Source organism: Branchiostoma floridae, chromosome 18 (assembly GCF_000003815.2).
Source record: "Branchiostoma floridae strain S238N-H82 chromosome 18, Bfl_VNyyK, whole genome shotgun sequence".
In the NCBI taxonomy this organism is placed as follows: Eukaryota; Metazoa; Chordata; class Leptocardii; order Amphioxiformes; family Branchiostomatidae; genus Branchiostoma; species Branchiostoma floridae.
The window spans coordinates 10,969,862-10,984,368 of record NC_049996.1 but is presented as its reverse complement, the minus strand read 5'-3'; the positions used below and the strand labels follow the sequence as shown (position 1 = coordinate 10,984,368).

At 45.4% G+C, this 14,507-nt stretch overlaps 1 protein-coding gene across 1 annotated transcript in view; it reads left to right on the top strand.

Moving 5' to 3' along the window:
• The first annotated feature begins 249 nt into the window (after nucleotides 1–249).
• Nucleotides 250–14,507, top strand: part of LOC118405399 (protein Wnt-3a-like) — a 32,578-nt gene continuing 18,320 nt past the window's right edge. The window contains 1 exon segment of the mRNA XM_035804897.1: nucleotides 250–694. Coding sequence (XP_035660790.1) covers nucleotides 603–694 — 92 coding nt within the window. The 5' untranslated portion in view covers nucleotides 250–602.

Sequence of the window (14,507 nt, the reverse complement as noted above, 5' to 3'; positions counted from 1 at the left end):
AAACTCTCACCCCGATATCCATCTTTATGGGCCGAACATCAACTCTGACACGGTTTATGGAGCTGCTATGAACTCTTGTATAGGCTGTAAAGTATCGCACACACGGGGCGCTCGCCGTTTGTGGTTTTTGTAAGGATTATCCGCAATCGAGTGTAATATTTAGAAAGGTTTTAGAGCCTAATCCCATTGCCAGCGCGCCGTAAGCTCGGACGGGGGTCGACTGTTGTGGTCTGTGTTTGTGTTTTTCCACTTGAGGAAAGGCGCAGGGGTTGTGGTGAATGGGAAGTTTGCATGGGCGAGGTTTGGTATCGATTTAAAGGCCGGACTGAGCCTGGGTGGCAGCCGTGATTGACACGACATGCTTACCGATTTGTAGATGCCCCGTGGCGGGGAAACCCTCCCTTCTGATTGGTCGGTTCTCCCGCGGGACAGCCAATCCCGTGGCCCGCGGGGGGCCTCCCTCATTTTCGCTGCTTTAACTTTTGGAGGCATTCTTGAGTGGCGCTATTATCGGAGGTTTGACCGCAGCCGGGTGCGAGTGAGCTACCGTGTCGACCGAGCAGGTTTTTCGGCATCCCATTGGAAGTACTCCCGAGCGCGTTATGGATTCAGTGCGGTGCCAGGTGTCGGTCTTGCTCCTGTTCGTCATTTGGTCTCAGACGGCGGACGTCGGCATGGGTTCCCCCGGCTGGTGGTGAGTGCGTCTTCCGTCTGTCTCTGGTATCGTAATAATGCGGCACCTGATAGAATTATCTCTCCCCCTAGCGTGCAAAACAAGCTTTCTTCATTGAGTTATTTCAATACGGCGTGCTCAGAGACCCCAACCATGCCCGTAACACGCCGTGAGTCTGTAGGAGCTCCCGGCGCAGTGACAGGGACGGGCGCAGGACGGTGACTCAGGGATGCGCCGTCGCGCCTCGAGCGCGGTTTTGTACCTTTTTGTTGTGCCACTTCCTATTTGATATTTAGCCCCAAGTGCACTTTTATCTAGTCTCTTCGTCCAAGTCTGTTGTCTATCTACAGGTATGTAGTATACCAGAACGGCTTATTGTCGACTAACGCGATATTGGAATATCTCGCAATGTGCTGACGATAACTACCGACTAAACCACCGATATGTCACACGAACAGTATCGGCTAGACCAGACCTAGCCAGCCGAGGGTATGACAAGACCGTGCCGGTTTGCCCTGACGGGACGAGTCGTTTTTCTGGTTAGAAGACAGCTAGCCGTGTGACAAGCCCCGCGATTAGGTAAGGGTCGCAGGGCCCTTTCTTCTGTGGGCTATTACAGTGGCGTAATTTGGTGGCAGATATTGGCAGCGCAGTTCGGCACAGCCACGGGCGCTCACTGCACAGAATACTGCGGTGCACCAGAGCTCTGCTCTAGGAGTGACGTTCTCTAAGCTCTATTATGATTATCTACTCAGGGTTTGACTCTGATCTTGCGCCACACTTTTCAGTCTCAACAGCGACCGAATTGGGCGTAATAAGAACATTTGAATTCGCGCAGGATCATGCATGGGGTTCTCTTTGGGCTGGCCCAATTGTCATGACAAAGTGGAATTCGTTTCGCCTCTGCCCGTCGCTTTCCATATAAATAGTGGTGCAGGCGGGAAGCGGCCGGGCAGGGGGAGGCGTGCAGGTGTTGCCGCGTCTACGGGCCCCCGCAGCGCCGGACACGGCCCACGGCTGCCGCTGGCACCCGGGCAGGCCTCCCCGCAAGCTTCGGGCAGGAAAATATGGAAAAGTTGAACTGCTCAGGTGGAGGGTACGCACTGAGACAAACACAGACCTGTCAGTAATGTGTAAACACCAGTAGTACACTCATGCTGTACTGCGCTAGCCTCGTACACAGACGATTACGTTCACAGTTTTCATAACTTCAATGCGCTAGGCTAGTCTGGTAAACAGGCGTTCACGACCACGGTTTTCTTCTCTTTGCACTAGTCTCGTGAACAGCCGTTTACGGTCACCATTCTCTTTGCATTATCTTTTCAATGCGGTAGCCTCGTAAACAGGCATTTACGCTCAAGGTTCTCATAATTCAATGCCCTACCATTCTCCTTACATTCTCTTTTCAACGCGCTAGTCTCGTGACAGGCATTTATGGTCCCCGGGTTTTCTTTTCGTGCTCCAGAAATAGAAACCACAACACTAGATGTCCTTTTCAAGCAATAGAACCCCTCTGTGCCCACAAATTTATTCCTCCGTCACCTTGGCTGAGTCCCGATGGCGGGTTTCCCTGCCCCGCTTGGTTGTTGACTAAACAGTTTGTTAATCGCTGCCCGGCCACGGATGGTGGGTAGATAACGTGCTGTGACAGTCGTCAGGCCCTCTACACGTCTAACTGTAGCTTACACGGCATCTAGTCTATGTGTAAACAATTACGGGGCGTTTCAGACTGCTAGCTTGTTTGTTTAAGAAAGCCAAGGCTTTGTTTTCGATTTCTGAGCCTTGCGATCAGGATTTGTGGAATCGTCTCGTCTTCGTCTACAAGACGACACGCCCTTGTCGGACGCTGTCACTGCCCGTCTTCTGTCATGTCTTATGATGCCAAGTTTGCTCCCACCTCAGGGCGAATGTAATCCATCCGATTGGCGACATGGAAACCAATTGACCCAGGCTCACCTTCGCACAGAAACATCAAAGTCGAGCTGTACGTCTCCCGACACGACATCCTAAGCCGCGAAGCGTGTAGTTGTAGGTCAGAAAAATCCCCCCAGAGATTTGCAGATAATCTCGATCACAATGGGATAGAAGGCGGCCGAGAATTATAGATTTTATTATAAACCACTTACAGAGTAGCTACTGTTGAAAAGGGAGGTCGTACATAAAGGCAGGCGAAGTTTAGAGGCGAGGAGAGGTTTACCGGTTCAGATATACTTGCACTTTAGTTCGACTTTGAAGAAGCGCTTCTTCCGATAGCAACTCTTCGGCAACAATAACAAACAGGAGATAAGATCAGGTGCGCGCAGGTGGGCAGGTGAAACAGGTAAGGACGGGTAAGACGAGATGAGAGAGGAGAGACAGGGATTGATGCGTCTTATAATTCTAAGACACGCCGTCAAGGCTGTCCTTTTATCGTCGCATTGTTGTACCGGACAAAAAAGGACAGTTTCGGCGCAATGACGTACGATGATAGAGACTTCAAAGTACGCGAAGCGTTCAGGTATTTCCTGTTTAAATATCATAATTACAGACTTCTTGTGTCCATTCTGCACCTGTGACTTGAAGGAAGTTGTGAGCGTGACAGTACCACATCTTATACAATAATGTCTTCTTACCTCATCACTTCTTTATTTGTAGCCAGAAGCAATGAATGATCAATACATTCCAAAACAGATGATTGTATTTTGTGTTTCGTAACCGTTTTCCGGATCACGACACGAAAAGAGTGTACGCGAAACTTTGCCGTGACGGTTTTATCTTTCTCTTCTTGAAGTTCCTGCCTTCGCGTGGAAGTCACAACAAGCCAGTCTTGAAAGCGTTATCATTTCTTGAGTAGCTCTAGCTCCTTGAGTTGAAGTTCATGATCGCGGTGTGTGTGTCGGTGGTGTGGTGTTCTGTGTCCTTTTCACCCCGTCAGTCCGTGTACGTCCGACTCCCCTGCCAGATAGCCTCATACGGGAGGAATGTAAGTTGTATACAGTCGCACGACTTGGTGGCAAGGAATGGCAAGGAACAAAACCGGCAATGTAGCAAACTTACCCACGAAAAGCGCGGTAAAAGGGGCTGACGGGTCACGCATGCCGGGGTCGGCATTGTTGGGGGGCGGTGTGGGTGGGATTGGGTGATGGCAGAAGTTGGGGACAACAGAAGGGAGGGGCTGGGTGGGGTGTAGCCTCCATCAGACCGTCCTACGGGGCAGGGGGACAGTAGAATCTAGAATTATAGTCTCTACCAGACACCGCAGGTCACGTACTGTTCCCTGACCGGCTACACTCCTCTGGCCGGCTTACTCCTCTATTTGTTCCATTTCTACGGTTTTCCAGCGACCCGGAGTCTGGTAGAGACTAGTAGAATTCGGCAAAATATCGACCAGGGGAGTCAGTCCACGCTCTAAGGTTAATGTTAGGAGGCTGACCAACTCACCTGGCAAATTATTCTCCCTATTATAGCCAACGTAGTCAGTGTGGTAGAGGATGGGGAGGTACTCAGGTAGGCAATGTTGATATCCAAGCAGATGTGAGGAGGAAAACGACATAGACTTGTAATATTGTAAAATGTCAAATGTTCGCGGTTATTTGATTTGGCAGTAGGGAGAAATGAAGTGTTTTGAGTTCGAGGTGGAAATAAGAGGTAATCGGACAGAAAATAGAATCTAAAATAAATCGTGGTGGTTTTGAGTTCACTATTAAGCGGTCAACGCAAAACCCGCGAACATTCAGTCACCGCGAATACTAGTTTTGTAGTATCACTACCACTCCTTTCTTTGTTCAGTGAACAGTTTATGTCTTTAAAGTCAGCCCTTTGATATACCTGCAAAAATCCCCCAAAAGGAATTCTCAAACGTAGTCACATTTCTCGGTAGCTGTAAGGTAGCCCATGTTATGTCCGCCATGTCCTGTGAGGTCCCCCTACAGTTGTTATCACACCAACTATCATTAGCCAAATCACTGTTTGTATTTTACCTGTCTCTTTGATCCCATTGGCCACCGTGCAGCTTGTTTTTACCGCAAATTACAACCTGAAAGACGTTAAAACTACACCTCGTATACTTAATGATAGTCCTTCATTAGAGATGAAGTCATTTTTAGAGGAGTGTTTGTTGTCTGCGAAGCTACTCTTTGTAAAACAGATGTTACCAAGTACTTAAAACAATCTTAAAAGCGCATGCAAAATGTTATTTTCTCAAGACAAAATGCCATAACTTATGACTGCATCCTTCAAGGTATTATAGAGGCTACGATGTCGTTATGATTGTTTAGATAGTATTGTAGCCTCTGCTGTAGATTTCGCCGAACTTCTTTCTGTACGTAGGGTTGAACTGAAGGAAAGCTCATGGGTTCTGGTTGTATGCTTCTAGCCTCGTCCTTACGTTGCAAACTGTGCTCCTCGCCATCTAACTCCTCTGGCGTGTTTTCTGTCTCATTTGGCCAATTTCTACTATTTTTCCAGCCAACCCGGCGACCCGTGGGGCCTGGTTGAGGCTAGTATTTTTAAGCAGGAGAAAAAGGCAGAGTCTACAAGCAGGCTACTAGTCATTGTTTCTTTGTAAGAGCCAGTCCTGACACATGTTCGGTGTCAGACAAGCTCTTTCTGTGGGTCCGTGTCAGGGCAGCGGTTGTTCCTACAGACAATGTGGGAACAGATGGACGGTGATTACAGGTCGGAGGGGACAAAACTAGCCACTATAAATCACACAGTCATGCTGGAGGAACATGGGATAAAACAGCAATGGGGGAGGAATAAAACATGTACTATAATGTAGATAGAATTTTGCCGCTCTTTCACATACATCGTCGAAGAATTGTCAACTGGGGCATACTTTGGACAGTTGTGCATGTGATTTTCAGTCGCGCTTCTCTCGCTGTTTTCGCTCTATCCTCTGTTCACCCTCCAAACTTTGACGTCTAGCTGTGTACAAAAGCTCTAGGATTCCCCTATGTGTCTATTTGTTTGAATGTTACATTGATTCCACAGAAAAGGTTTACCGCAGCCGACAGTGACATTAACTTAACAAAAGGATGTTGTTTTCTGTTTAGACGTTTAAGACATGTTAAAGAACACCAACTATAGAGCTAGAGGTTAGACTACAAGTTTGTTGGAGTGTGTACATAACAGTGGAATTGTTCAGTGTTTCAAACGCGGGTCGTTAAAAGCTTCCCGAGTGTTCTAGTCTAGCCTGAAACAGAGGAGTCCTGTTGTCGTTCTCTTGTCATGCTCTTCAGACAGGAACGAGACGAGAACACAGTTTCTGAGACAGATGTTACTAGACTTTCTAGGGACCAGGTTTGCATAGAAAAAAGAAACACAGATAGCAGATTGCTCTCTCTAGTCCTTAAAGTCTGCCATACGTTCATACTGTACTGTCATAAGTTTAGATGCTCTTGTTGATAAATCATCTGGCATAGTTACATATACTGTGTAGTAAGTAAATTGTATACTTTATTGAAAACGTCCTGACACAAGAAACGTGGAAGTAAAGCAACAGAGAATGTCAACATAAAAAAAACAGGAGATGTTCAGTTTTGCCGAATATAAGTACCAATTTTGCCCCATAGAGCGTAGTTATGCCGCACGATGCGATGCTGGCGTCCAGGTATGTCACTCCTGGTCCATTGTTGTTTCCCCCTCCATTCTTTCATCGCGATAAGTTTGTTTTTATCAGAACTGTGAATACAGTCGGTGTGTAACCCGATCTGCCCGGGAGGCCGGTCCGGGGTCCCCGTGCCCACCTGATATCCTGTGTTTTGTCCTAACATCTCGCCCATTGCACGGCTCAGTCCACTGCCCCTCCCCGTGGTGTGTTCTAGCGGCGGTCTGGGATCAGGGGGAGGGGCAGGGAGGGGCACCCAAACATAATCGGCGAGTTTTCAGCAACCGTCGTGCAATTTGCACATCACTGGGAGTATCGCAGGCTTCCAGCTGAGATGTCGTATATCTGATGAGATGTTGTCGTACGCTAGGTCATGAAAGTGTAGTGCGACACTTGATTCCTCTTCACACACCCGGAAGGAGGAGCTTTTAATACTGCACGTCAAGTATGTCTATTTCCAGGCTCATTGCGTCACTGAGTTTCCTATTTTACCTGCTCCAACATAACACACTACTTATAAGTGCTTATCCTAACATAAGCACTAGTAGTGTCATTGAACAAACGTATGCAAAAGATGACGTAAAACCGCAAATGATACTTGCAAGCTATCGTGATGTTCAAGAAGACGCTTCAACTGGTATTTCTAGATGAAACCTAGAACCACTTTGTTAAACCGCGTAAATAAATCATCTTGATATAGAGTCTTCTAAGCCAATAGAGATATAGAGTCTTCAAAGCCAACAAAAACGTTTCGACTCTCACAAACTAGAGAGCCGATACTACATTATCCACCCATAGGCTGCGCCCGGACACAGCCGCCATACCCCCCGTAAACTGGGGCTTCCTACGGGGGTACAGGGATCGTAGAATTCGCCTAAAATAGGAAAACTGGCCAGATGAGTCCACGACCAACTCCTCTTGTAGCAAAACTCCCCTGGCAGACTATTCTTCCTACAACAGCCAGCGTAGTCAGACTGGTAGAGACTACGCTATATCTATATGTAACAGTGAAGTACTCAGGAACCTTCCAGACCAATCTCGGAGAGCCCAGTAAATCAGAGCTCCCTCTTGTCTCCAGACAAGCCGGACTAATAGACAGAAAGACGGCTGCCATCTGTCTTCCCTACCCGGACTAGAGGCCATCAGTGGGCCCATACATTATCCTTTACGAGGCTATTCTGGAAAATTGAAATCCCTTCCGAAAGCCAGACTGGAGCAACGTTTAAGCAGATACCGGGAGGGAAAATTGTAACAATCCCCATACCCAACGTGGAAAAGCTACAAACAATCAAGGACGTTACATATACGTCATATATAACGTCTTTGAAACAATAAGGAACAGATCATAACGGATGTGATATGAAAGCGGACTGCTCTGTAAAAGATTGTGTGACATGGAAATAATGTTGACAAAATTGAAGCGATGAGACTAAAATCCTGCCAACACACGCCCTAATCCGAACAAATTGAAACATCACGTAATGTTGTACTCAAGATTCTAATGGGGAAGTCGATAACTGCAGATTATTGGTCCCGTTTCCGAGAAGAGGGCTGCATATGATTCATCTAATGAGGCGTGGTGTGAATTGGTTTCTGTTTGAGTGCCTGTGTGCTGCGTAGAAAATTGTTCTGGCGTATGCTATCCTGTACACGTTCTGACATGTCATGTACACGCGGCAACCCTTTCTGACCTGTCCTTCCCTGTACAAGTAGCAGGTCATTCTCTGACGTGCACTATCATGGCAATGCGTCAAGTTGTTCTGATATGTACGATTCTGACTACGTAACAAGTCGTTCTGACACTATACTACTATCCTGTATACGTAGAAGGTCGCTTTGACGTGTCCAATCCTGTACACGTAGCAGGTCGTTGTGCCATGTACATTTACCATCCCGTACACGTCCCCCTTGTCAGGACTGTTACTAGTGTTAGGATCAGGTGGCCATGATGTCCTCATCTGTCATCTGCTGGGTAACATGAACAGCATCAGCCACACCCGGACCTGATGGACCTACTTACACTCCAGATACAAGGCTTAGGTCACACCTGATAGTCGGGGATACATGTCGTCCATGTATTTGTCATACGGCTTAAAAACAAAACTAGGCTTTACAGCGTTTAAGATCCGAAATACGTATCAATAATCAAAACATAAATAGCAAAACACAATGGTTTCCACAATCCATTACTGAACTAAATTAGTGGAAATAGTACAAACAGGACGATCAAGTATGAAAATGACATAGCTAGTAAGCACATACCTATAGATTTGGGTAGAATAACATATACATTGTAGCAAGCCCCCTTGGACACCCTATCACTTTGCTATGATATAACAGCAAACACAATTACAGAGTCATTAATCTATTCATTCGCATCTTTAACACCTTGTTATGTAGAATCATGGCTGGCTATTCTCCAAGTCAAGTGTACTAGAGAGTTGGAGATTTCAACAACAGGTTTTAGATTAGAGCTTTTTAAAGTATTGCTTGATTCCTCTGATTAAGGTTTGTGAGAAACTTTGCTTCCTGGTGCGGGTTGAATGTTGGAATGTAGCTAGCTTCTCCTGTGAGTTGTAACCATGAGGAACAGTCTGTTCCACACACGTCAGGCTTGTTGCCAGGCCCATAGTTCTGTCAGGGGTTCTGTCTCACACTCTGGATGATGAATGTGTTTGCCGTCGTTGATCGCAGGTGCCTGTTTTATTCTCACCAATAAAGATAAACAAGCAGTGGTCCAATTAGCTGGGCCCGCCGCCGGCTGTCAGTAACGTGCCGGTGGTACTGACCAGGCTGCCTGATGCCTGCAGCTGCCGCGGCAATCCTGACCATGTCCAGGGCTTCCTCAAGACTTCTTGGAGATACAATTTAGGGGCAACGTCGAGAAATTGTGCCCACTGATATGTTTTAAAGCCTTGTACGTACATTCGTGATGGTGATTTTACTTGTGATGCAAGTAATACTGGTTGTCTGCCATCTCAAACGCCTATATTGGTGCGCAGGCTAATATATTACATAACGTAATGGTAATTGAATCGAGAACTTGAATGATTAACTTAGAGACTCTATACAAAATGCAGCAAGGGTGTTCATCTATAGCATAAAGATTATTCTCTTTAGCATAGCATATCTGTTATTTTTCAGTTTATTCTGAACTCTTAATTGCATCACCGTTGTACAAAAGTTACATAACGAACAAGTACGGATCTTGTTCAGGGCCCCTCGTTGTGGTTGTTGCTTAGCCTCCACCAGGCCCTCCTACGGGGTACGGGAATCGTAGAATTCGGGGGAAAATCGGGAGCTTGGCCAGTGGAGTCAGTCCACGCTAAGGTTCATGTTTCCCCTCCGACCAACCCACCTGGTAGCAACACTACCCTGGCAAATTTTCTCCCTATGATAGCCAGCGTAGCCAGTCTGGTAGATACTAGTTATTGCTTCACCCATAGTTGGCGTTGAAATTAATTACCGACCCTTTCTTGAAGATTTCCCCTGAGATTGATATGAAATTTGGACCAGTAATGATCCATTGTGTTTTCCAGCACCAAATCTCCGGGGGTTAGACCTGTTAGCTCCAGCCGGTGTCTTTTTCTTACGGGCTGATTTTTGTGGCATTGATCCAACTCATCAATAACAATGTCGGGATGATAGCCAGTAACGAAAACAACAGATTAACGTCAGGGAACAGCAAAAAGACGATTCATCTCCGTCTGGTGCTGCGTTATGGTTATGTTTCTTGCCTGTATTAATGTAATTCAGACCCGTACATTGGAATTGGTAAACGCAGTGGTTAGATACATGTTGGCATCTGATGATGTCCTCGACTGAACTGAACTGGACATTATAAATAGAGGTAATATTGGCTGGCATAGATCGGATTGCCTCTCAAATCGAGTATATAATCAAAGCCTGTAGACAAATCAAGGACGTTACATCAATGTAACGTCCTTGGACAAATGTAGCAGCATAGAGATAATTTCGGACCGTAATGCTTAGAAAATATAATTTTATGTCATGTAAGTCCCACAGTAGATTCTGCCACCCATTTCGTCCTACACCAATTCACCTTAACAGCTCTAAAGCTTATAGTTATAGATATTTATCAGATTTAGTTCATGAATAGCCATGGATATATCCGTATCAAATTATCATACCGAAGCAGTAGTTATCTGTGGGAGAGAAGATGAGAAATTCACCCACGGCATAACTAATGCGTCTATTGTACACACATTACAGGCGGGAGTGATCATTATGATAAACGCTCTATTCAATTGATATTTTGTTCTTTTCTCAAGGAAAGGCCCGATGAAAGCCCTTATCATTATCCATTATGATCTTTATCGCATAACAATCGGGTCCGTGAAAGCCGGGGAGATAATGTGGCTGAAAAATACATCCATCACCCCAGTAGTCACCCGGGTTTTTATTGAGCCGACGACAAGGTTTCTCCTCGCGCCTTTTGTCGATGTCTATCTCCTCTTCATCTGTCATTATGGCCCTGATAAGACGTTTTGTTAAGCCCCTAGTCTCCGGGAGGATTAGGACGTCTTCGGCTGCTTTGTCGTCGATGCAAGACGTGAATATTTATATTGATTCTGCGACGTTACCCCGGGGCCAGACATGTTTGTTTTAGCGGGTTGTAACGTCCAGTCAACCCTAGTACGTATAGCAAGGTTCTCTCGGTTATAGATACAGCTATTCTTGTAGGGTAGCAAGAATTTATCTGGGACGGCGTTCACGTTGGGCATGGGGCTGCTCTAGTTGTTTATAGCTGGCGTGTAACTGTAAGGGTACGGACGGACGTTCGGAGTGGGCCGGCTTGCGTAGAGGCTAGCATCCAGGGTACGGTACTTACTGTCTGAGACAAAGTAAACACGGAAGTGCGCTGACACACTTTTTGCTGCGTTACATTTGCGCTCTGTGAATACTCCTAAGTAATAATCTAATAGTGTATATTCAATCTAAAATATATATGAAGATGACATAAAGAAATGACCAACACATTGATTTTGATCGTTTTGGCAATTAACGTAATCACTGCAATTATGAGTATTGATAATACATCGTAAATATGGCTGTGTTGGCTGTTTATTTACCACCAGAGATATCTTCACCGTGCGTTATCAGAGTTACTATTTACACTTTTCATGAGCTATTCCACTAACATTGTTGTGGAAGATTTGGTCTATTCAAGTAGGTTAACAAATCTATGATTCTTCATAACCAATGCCACGACTTATAAGAAAGAGCTAAACTTTATATCCTGTAACTACTGAATAATCAGGTTCTTAGAAATGGCCCTGCACTGAGTCTACATCGTCAGGCAGAAAATAGAATTCCTCTCCGCTTTAGTAGATAAGATCTCCCAGCCAGTGAAAAGGAGAATGTGGCGGGGTAATAATTAGAGAAGAGGAGGATTGAGATGTTACTGTGCAGGTGTGCATCCATCAAGGAACTGCTCACTGCTGACAGGACTGTTCAGATAACCTTTCTCTTCTAAGATAAGATTCAGCTAGCTCGTGAGTCGGTCTTCTATAGTCACTACCAGGCTTGTAACAGTGGGGTTCAAGAACCGCCAAACCGACCATGCCAAATGCTTCTCAGCCTTTTGGCATAGTGGTTTACGTTGCTGGGTTTGCGGTCTGGTGACCCGGTTTCGGCGCGGCGCACGAATCCCGGGAATCAGGAGACTGTTTCTACTCGCCTTTTACACACTGGCTATATAGGAGTTAATTTGCCATGGTAGTTCGACCACCGTGAGGTAACATTTGGAAATGCGACCCTTCCTTTGGACTGAATCCTGGCCAGTTATCCACCGTCTTTTTGCCAAATTATTCTATAAGAGTTTCCAGGACCCCTGGAAGGCCTGTTGGAGGCTTCCACACTTATCCATATGCCCCAGCACTCGTCATTTCACATTTAATTTTGGGCCATTTAAATTGATGTTTTCAGAAAACTCTGAGAATTTGAAAAATCCCATTAAATGAAAGGGAAAAATCTATAGATCTAAAGATAGTACGTAACCCAGGAAAGCATGTTGTTTAAGTGATATCCGAAACTTTGCTCTACATTTAACATGATTTACCAATAGCTCGGGTAATGGCGGTTATGTATGATACACCAACAGTATTGATATAGTGTGTCATCCAAATCTAAGGGGACCACTGTTTCTTGAGTTCAACTTGTCACAGAGGTCTTGCACGGGATTTCAGTTCGAAAATGCAAGGGCTTTTCAAACGATGTAGTTGGCAAGACTGGGTGAAATTACTAAATAACTTTATCACATAATTCAAGAACTTAGATCTAAGAATAAATATTTCCTACAGGTGCAAATGTCTTTGATGACACCTGGGCAATGACATCAGCGTTAGTCAGTTATTTCAGTTTGTCAGAGATTGATATTGTGTCGGCATATCAAATATGTACATTTAGATCATCCCGTAATCGTTACTTACATCCAGGCGTTCCCTTGTATTGTATATAGGTCTCAACCATTTCTGTCGGTGACACTTGTGGCACAGGAGCGGGTTTATCTACATATACTAATGTATCAAACAGTCGGCTTATTTGCTTGTACGAGAGTCAAAGGACAATGGCATTAGGAGGTTCCTGGTAGTATTGTTGAGTGGTTGATGTGTCTGAGCCAGGATATCCGCCGAAAGGCTCGGGAAGAAAAGGTTTTTCTGCCGCAGGACTATCATGTGGTTCCATCCAAGGTGTGGGCAGAGCTTTGCTGATCTTGGTGGCAATGGCGAGGTGACGCCCTATTGACATCAGAAAGCGCCGTTAGACTTTGAACGATTCTGGTGAGTTTTAGCACTGTCTGCATTTCCCTAGGGGTCAAAGAGGTCGTATGATCGTCACATGGCATTCTTGCGACAATCTTGAATGCGACAACCCTGCAAAGTTGAGCTGTCGTTGTAACGGAAAACGCTGTCTCAGATCCTTGTCTACAGTTGGTTCTGTATCTTCAACCAAATCGTTCCACGACCTACGACAAAGTCGTACGACGTCATAAGACGAATAGGGCTGCGCCGTTACCTGTTCAGGCTCATCTTCCATACTGGTTTTGTTTTGGACCTTTGTTTTAAACTTCTTGCATGGTTGGAAGACAGAAATGGTAATGGTCAGTGTTGTTTATGTCAGGAAGCATTGTGATGGAGGAGACTGATTTGTATTTCAGTGCTGTTATCAATGGCGACATGCTGTTCTGAATACCTACCAATAATTTCGCAAACTTTAGACAACCATCACTTCGTTGATTTACGTACCAGAACCGCCTTAAGCCCAATAAAACGTTTAGGCTTCTTTTTACGTCTTTCATCACTTCATGTGGAAAAATGCCGCAACAAAAGGGGGTTTACTATCTTTTTCAATGGAAAATTGTACTTTTCGTTATCTTCTTGCAATTAGGTCCCTTTACAGCCCATGTCACTGTATCCTTGAGGACGGTTGACAACTACCAATTAAGGTCGTCCAGGGACGTCGAATGCCCTTAGGAAATCTACGAAGATCTTGTGCTATTGAATTCCACTGAACAACTTTACGACAACGTGATGTCCATATGTATTAGTGAGCTGCACCTTATACAACTACCACCGAATAGACAAGACTACATGGTCTGTAAACCGGGGCACAGATGTCTCAATTTTTCAGGTATGACGATAACTTTCCGTGAGCCGATGTGGAATGTGATAAGACGGTGAGGCAGGAAGACATGACCCGCGGACACAATACGACACCGGGGTTGGAGAACGCTACAGTGATAGTTTACTCTCAGGCAATGGGTCCTGCGTGAAAGTCGATACACCAACTATCATAGCAGATCGCAACTGATAACTCATCGCTTCCTGTGTCAAGCTATTTACGACAAGACGTTTAAAGGCACTTAGTCTGTTTTGTCTTGTAGATACAATGATTTACGGGAAAGGGTGATGTTTCTACAAAACATCTTAATGCTATATATCTTTTACCCATAAGCGTATTGTGCTCTTAGGCAGCTCGTCCAAAGACCAGACTCCTTCCCCCTCCATCTCTCATTTTGATCGGTAGTGGGCCGTACAAATACGCTGTGTAAACTACTGTAACCGCTATGACTAACACTTTGTTATTCTTCAAGTAGAGGTTTCGATCTATCCCCCGCTTGGAGAAAAAAGCGCTGTAACCGCTATGACTAACACTTTGTTATTCCCCAAGTATCAAAGGTTTCGATCTATCCCCCGACCACAACCTTTACTTGGAGAAAAACGC